The 7822-nt window shown below is 36.2% G+C and overlaps 1 protein-coding gene across 2 annotated transcripts in view; it reads left to right on the top strand.

The window, feature by feature from the left end:
- Window positions 1-5708, top strand: part of LOC137655661 (uncharacterized) — a 31284-nt gene extending 25576 nt beyond the window's left edge. For both annotated transcript variants that reach the window (XM_068389603.1, XM_068389604.1), the window contains 4 exons: window positions 1558-1824; window positions 2234-2431; window positions 4142-4192; window positions 4477-5708. In XM_068389603.1, the coding sequence (XP_068245704.1) occupies window positions 1558-1824; window positions 2234-2431; window positions 4142-4192; window positions 4477-5034 (1074 nt within the window). In that variant the 3' untranslated portion in view covers window positions 5035-5708. The remainder of the gene's footprint in view (window positions 1-1557; window positions 1825-2233; window positions 2432-4141; window positions 4193-4476) is intronic.
- The last annotated feature ends 2114 nt before the right edge of the window (window positions 5709-7822 follow it).

The following is a 7822-nucleotide window of genomic DNA, read 5'->3' on the forward strand; positions in this document are numbered from 1 at the left end:
ATAAGGGAAATAGGTAATACCAAATCTTTATGTTTGATGACTTGGTCCTATCCTTGTTTGGAACAAAAACATATTTGTTGTAAATAATTATAGACTGTTAAATATTAGCATAAAAAACGGTAAATTCCTGGCAACATTTAGTCCAGGATTTTTACCGTTTTAAAAACGGATATATTGACGTAAAGGAGTGATATTACGGTCACCAACCAGTAAAATATAATAACGAAGTAGGGTAATATTACCGTCACCTGTATTTTACTGAAATACGTCTAAGAACAGTATATTTTTACGGAGAATTTCCGATCAAAATTACAGTTTTTATTAACAGTATAGATATACATTGATTATAAGAAATACCATCTCTTTAGCAATATAGTGAACATTGATAGATTTTTTCTAAAGCGTTTCTTCTTTTCAAACTAAGGATGGTCTTCTATAAAGCCACCCAAAGAAAATCTCAGGTCACTTATTTTCTAATGCTTCTTAACCCTTTTACCCCCAAAGGACGTACTGGTACGTTTCACAAAAGCCATCCTTTTACCCCCATGGACGTACCGGTACGTCCTTGCAAAAAGAAGCTATACAAATTTTTTTTTTCATATTTTTGATAATTTTTTGAGAAAAGTCAGCCATTTTCCAAGAGAATGAGACCAATCTGACCCCTCTATGACAAAAATTAAGGCTGTTAGAGCAATTTAAAAAAAAATATACTGCAAAATGTGCTGGGGAAAAAAATAACTCCCTGGGGGTTAAGGGTTGCAAATTTCCAAATAGCCTGGGGTAAACAGTATAGATATACATTGATTATAAGAAAGACCATCTCTTTAGCAATATAGTGAACATTGATAGATTTTTTCTAAGGCGTTTCTTCTTTTCAAACTCAGGATGGTCTTCAATAAAGCCACCCAAAGAAAATCTCAGGTCACTTATTTTCTAATGCTTCTTTACCCTTTTACCCCCAAAGGACGTACTGGTACGTTCCACAAAAGCCATCCCTTTACCCCCATGGACGTACCGGTACGTCATTGCAAAAAAAAACTATAAAAAATTTTTTTTCATATTTTTGATAATTCTTTGAGAAAATTCAGGCATTTTCCAAGAGAATGAGACCAACCTGACCTCTCTATGACAAAAATTAAGGCTGTTAGAGCAATTTTGAAAAAAAAAATATACTGTAAAATGTGCTGGGAAAAAAATAACCCCCCTGGGAGTTAAAGGTTGGAAATTTCCAAATAGCCTGGGGGTAAATTAATATCCTTTCGAATTTGATATTTAGAATCTAGAAAAGGTTAATGGCATGACATCTGTGTACAAAAAACCTTTCAGATTCGGCTTCTCATGATAGTGGATTTAGAATCTAGAAATTGGTAATGACATGACATCTGTAGACAAAAACATTTCAGATTCGGCTTCTCATGATAGTGGATTTAGAATCTAGAAATTGGTAATGACATGACATCTGTAGACAAAAACATTTCAGAATCGGCTTCTCATGATAGTGGATTTAGAATCTAGAAAAGGTTAATGGCATGACATCTGTGGACGAAAACATTTCAGATTCGGCTTCTCCTGATAGTGGAATACTTGCTGAGAGACCATGGGCAGGACGTCTCGAGTCTCAACCTCCAGATCTACCGTCATCTCATCTTTTGGATGTGCGAGCACAACTTCCGGGATTGGCAGGAAGAGAGACTGGGGTCCAAAGTGAAATCTTACTTGAAGGTCTTTTACAATTGTCTGAGAAAAAGAAGTCTGCCTCATTATTTCATCCATAAGTGTAATCTCCTCGAAAGAGTTCCCGAACAAACGTTGAGAACAACTCAGGTGATTATGCATCGTTTATATTTTTATTCTCTTTAATGTGATTCTTTCGTTGTTGGCGATTGATTCATATAAAGAAACTCCATAGAATTTTATTTATGAATAAAAATAATGTTCAATTTAACTATAAAAAATTTCTCAACAACACAGGTTTCTCCCTCGTGTCTTTTAGATTAAGAGTATGAATGTACTTCATACATTTAGGGAAAAAAATAACCTTTGCTTCATCTGTATGTGATAAATATCTCTTTCTTTTCTCATCAAAGTATAATCAGTAAATACCAACAACTTGTTGTTGTTGTTGTTGTTGTTGGAGTATTATAGCCAACACTTGTTGTTGGCACGGGCCTTTCCCTTGGTTGGCCCGTAGCAGTGCCAACAACTAACCCAGTCTCCTGTTATCTCCTTTCAGGTTCTTGTGAGAAACATGCTGGATAACTTATCCCTCTTTTTAATGCACACACTTACAAGGATGAGGACAGAAGATGTATACTACGACGTCATCAACGCGGAAGAGATTTACATGATCGTCACTCAGACAAAGTTCACCATAAAACAAATTCTACCTAAATTCTTTCTTCACAATGATGATGCAACTCACCTTCCTTCAGTAAGGTCACTTCTGGGTCACGTTGGACATTTAATTTCCATCTTTTAAATATCTATTTTTACTTTGTCTATTATGTTTTCGAGACATGCAATAACTTCATAGGAACTTGAGGTTTGTGGTGGACTATTGGAAATAGTCCCTGCATGGCGGTCAACCGGACTGGGGTTCGAGTCAGGCTCAAACTCAATAGTTTCTTGTAATGTCTGCAAAATCAGTAGAGAACATTTTCTCTCTCTCTCTCTCTCTCTCTCTCTCTCTCTCTCTCTCTCTCTCTCTCTCTCTCTCTCTCTCTCTCTCTCTCTCTCTCTCTCCGTATACGTTAATTGATTTGAGTCCAGACTGCAAGCACTGGACTACCAAATATGTCTAAGAAAAGGACTTTCATATAAGAGTATACCTCCTTCATGGCTATTTTTTAATATTATGAACTGGAACTGTAGTCCATTTCTTTTAGCAAAGCAGATTTGCACCGACTCGCAACGGTGTCCTTTTAGCTCGAAAATGTTTCCTGATCGCTGATTGGTTAGAATTATCTTGTCCAACCAATCAGCGATCAGGAAACTTTTCCCAGCTAAAAGGGCACCGCTGCGAGTCGGTACAAATATGCCTCGCTAAAAGAAATGGACTATAGTTAATGTATGTGATTAATATATCTTGTTATTAAACAATCTATATGATAAGATCATAAATATGATCAAGGATGCCCTCGAAGCTCCAAATTCACATCATTACCTTAGCCAAAGATGTTATCTTTTCCAGTCGGTTCATTTATTTATTTATTTGTTTGTGTCTGTGGACAGGATTGCGTCAAAACTATTCTGTGGATTTTGACGATATTTTCACCACAAATAGGTCTTAGTTCATGGACGACCCCATTAAATTTTGGAGATGATTTGGATCCAGATTCCGATTCCATAATCAGATTTCCCTTTTTCGACATTTTAAAGATAACGTCAAAGTAAATTGACGGATTTTGACGAAATTTCCACCACGGATAGATCTTAGGCCATGGACGAATTCATTAACCTTTTGCGAAGGTCAGAAATCTCTGATTATTATTATTATTATTAGTAGTAGTAGTAGTAGTAGTAGTAGTAGTAGTAATAGTAGTAGTATCATTATTATTATTACTAGCTAAGCTATAGACCCAGTTTTAAAAGCAAGATGCCATAAGCCCAAGGGCTCCAACAGGTAAAATAGCCCAGTGAGGAAAGGAAATAAGGCAACAACTAAAGAGAACTCGAACGCAAGATTGTGGAAGACTATGGTAGAGAAGCTATGGCACTACCCAAGACTAGAGAACAATGGTTGATTTTGGAGAGCTGCTTACCGTATCTAGAGCCTTATCTACCCTTGTCAAGTAGCCACTGAACAATTACATTGCAGTAGTCAACCCCTTGAGTAAAGAAGATTTCTTTTATATCTTTGATTTGTCAGGTGTATGAGGAAAGAGAAGAATGCGAAAAGAATAGGCCAGACTATTCGGTGTATGCATAAGTAAAGAAAAAGTGAGCCGTAACTAGGGAATGATCCAATGTAATACTATCTGGCCAGTCAAAGAACCCAATAACTCTCTAGCGGTAGTATCTCAACAGGTGGTTGGTACCTTGGCCAACCTACTAATATATTTACAACTTCAGATATACTTTGTGAAAAGTATAGTCTTGGAAAATCCGTAGAGAAATGAGGATAATTATTCTTTATTTGCAGGACAGCGAGGAAGAGGATGAAATAACTGATCTTCATCACATGGAATTGAAGGTAAGCTTATTTTTAACTAACTCCGGTCGATGGCTTTCTGACTCAAACTATACATTATGATATGCATCCTGTGATTTTTAAAAACGTTGAGTATATCAATCCTATAATACTTTTTTCATACGCAATAGTGTTTTCTTTTCTATTCCACTATATCAAATGCGTAGATAGATAAATAAATATTTTGACAGACAGATGGATAAACATCAACCTTATTTATGGATTTATAAATTGTAGTTATAGTTACCGTTTAATTACTACTGTTTGTTAAATTTCTATGACAACAGACAGAGCTGCATCGTATACGCGTAGAACGAATCGACAGAAGAAGATCTAAAGCTCCAAAGATGTCCATCAAAGAAGAACAAAAACCAAAATCTCGGAGGAACACGAAGAGTTCATCCGTGATCGACTTGTCTCCCAAAACATTTAATGCAGGAAAGATCAGATCAGTGACGTTGATGACTCTTTTCATCAATCACTTCGTCAAAATGGCCAGTTCGTCCAATGAATTCGAATGCTACTCGCAAGCTTTCATGTATCATCTCGTGGCTCAAGCTCTGGCGGATCTGTTAGAGGACATGAACAGGAAAGTCGATGGAGAATTGAAGATGGAAATCTGCGCGGAGAGAACCGCAGCACTGGAAGGCATCAAGAACCTTTTGAAGCATAACTGGGTCATGTCAGACGCAGGCGATATCATATCAACGCCCGTTCGTGTCTCGGGATACATCTCGGATATGAGTTTGGATCAATCGGATCCCGCTTCTGAAAGAAGAGAAGTCTCCTCTCATCATTCAGATTCTATCTCCTCCTCAGAGTCTGTAGAAGAAAGTCATCTTTAAGATTTGTTTAACCATATGGTTTTTTATGGGCGAAGAGAGAAAGCGAAGCTTGAGAGAACAGGGATGAGAAGGTTGAGATAGACTAGGGGAATATCACTGGTTGGAAGATTTGAAAATTATGAAATAAGAAGAATGGCAGGCTTAGTAAAAATTACAGAGATGATATGAGAGTCACGACTGTGATGGTGTGTGAATGCGTTGAGGATGGATAAGTTGGGAGGGAGGGCTTTGGAGGATCTTGTTAGGGGAAGAAGATCGAGAGGGAGGCAGTTAATTAAAGGGCGAGATAAGGTGAAGGATGGTGTGGAGAGAAGAGGTTTGGTGGAAGAGAATACCTTTGATAGAAGGCATTGGAGAGGGCGCATCAGGCAACCAACCCCTTAATGTAGAGATAACGCTGGGAAAGAAGAAGATTTGAAAGGATTTTCTGATAGATATGAAGACCTCCGCGTGTGTAGTAATTTAATAAGGTAGAAAAAGACTGTACTATATTCAAGTATTTATATAAGTTTTTATATCGCATGCCTTTTCGAATTGGATAGTGTATTTTTACAATAACTCAAAACAAAATTGATAACTTAATATACATTTTCTAGTCAGTAGTATTAACTGCAGTGTGATTTACATTATTGTAAGAAAATAAAGTTTGTGGAATATCTGAAGGTAATATGATTCACACAAAATAAAAACGGAAGATAAATTGGTTGACAAAAAAAAAAAAATTAGTAATTATTGTTCTTCTGGTTCCCAATAAAAAGGTTAATCACCTTCACTCCCGCCTATACAAATTATTATTATTATCATTATTATTATTATTACTAGCCAAGCTACAACCCTAGTTGGAAAAGCAAGATGCTATAAGCCCAAGGGCTCCAACAGGGAAAAATTGCCCAGTGAGGAAAGGAAGTAAGGAAATAAATAAATGATGAGAATAAATTAACAATATATCATTCTAAAAACAGTAACAGCGTCAAAACAGATATGTCCTATATAAACTATTAACAACGTCAAAAATAGAAATGTCATATATAAACAATAAAAAGACTCATGTCAGCCTGGTCAACATAAATAGAAATGACCATTGAGGTTACACCTTAGGACTTATTAATAATAATTATCTTTTTTAAAGGGAGCTTTCAAAATACAATTTCTTTATCTTTCCATGAAAACTTTCAAAAAGAAAGTTCGTAATTTTTTTTTTCAAATTTCATTAGAAAATATTTACCTCCACCCATAGAGTAGTTACTTGCATTTCATCACAAAAATATAATAATCCTAATTGATTACGTTAATGTATCATTGCCAAAGATGTGTGATTCCCTGATCAGTTGTCAAGTAAATATTTTCCATCTATAATCAATTCTTTTTAGGGAGGCTGATTTACACCGCCTCCCAGGGGTGCCCTTTTAGCTCGGAAACGTTTCCTGATCGCTGATTGGTTGGACAAGATCATTCTAACCAATCAGATAGCAGGAAACTTTTCCGAGCTAAAAGAGCACTCCTGCGATTCAGTGCAAATGTGCCTCATTAAAAAAAACTGAGTATAGTTTGCTAGCACGACATACTGCTAGACCAGTGTTAGACTTGAGATGTTAGCTATTCATAAGTCATTAATGAATGGTTTTTAAAGGTTTAAAATCCACTCATGAATGGCAGAGGCAAGGGACAGTGACATTGCCCTATCAAGGAGGAAAATGCCATAGAGACTGACCATATATATATATATATATGATCAGCCTAAGACCCCTCTCCACCTAAGGTAGGACCTAGGAGGGCCAGGCAATGGCTGCTAATGACTCAGCAGATAGACCTATAGGCTCCCCCAAACCCCCACCCCCTCCGTGACATTGCCTTATCGAGCAGGACAATGCCCTAGAGACTGACCATATTTATACATATGATCAGCACCAAAGCTCCCTCTCCACCCAAGGTAGGACCTAGGAGGGCCAGGCAATGGCTGCTAATGACTCAGCAGATAGACCTATGGGCTCCCCCAAACCCCCCCCCCACCCCCCCCCCCCCCCACCCCCCCGCTCCGTTAGCTCACAAGGACGGTGAGATTGCAGCGACCAAAGGAACTAAATTTTCATCGACCGTTTTACTATTTCAAGCAGACGGTGGACTGTATCTTAAATCCTCTCATTTTGCTATATTTAACAAAAATAAAAAAAAAAAATAAAATTGTTACTGACGTCCTCCCATTTTTACTCTATTAATTCATAATCTTAAAGATTAAAAATCAATACTATTATTTTTATTATTATAATTATCATTATCATCACAAAAAAATAAAAATAACAAGCCCCTGGAAACTCATGACTAACACAGAAAAAAACACGATTTTCCCAGAGATTCACAAGGGGATGATAATACTTTTTTTAATATTCATGTGGAAGAGATAATTCAATTTAATTAACTTAATTTAAATAACTAATGTATTTTACTCCGTAATTCAAAGCAGATTCCTTACGCTATGAAAACTTTGTAATTCAAGACGAAGGCAGCTTTATTCCCCTGAATTCTCCAAAGAACCGTTGCTTTGAAAAGAAAAAATACAATGGCAGGTATAACTTAGGATATAATGTCACGAATGAATTGGATAGTTAAATTTCCAACCACTTGAAATGAAGAGATCCTTGTTGTTATTATTATTATTATTATTATTATTATTATTATTATTATTATTATTATTATTATTATTATTGTTGTTGTTGTTGTTGTTGTTGTTGTTGTTGTTATTTTTTTTATTATTGTTGTTGTTGTTATTGTTGTTATTATTAGCTAAGCT

This window comes from Palaemon carinicauda, chromosome 16 (assembly GCF_036898095.1).
Source record: "Palaemon carinicauda isolate YSFRI2023 chromosome 16, ASM3689809v2, whole genome shotgun sequence".
Taxonomy (NCBI): Eukaryota; Metazoa; Arthropoda; class Malacostraca; order Decapoda; family Palaemonidae; genus Palaemon; species Palaemon carinicauda.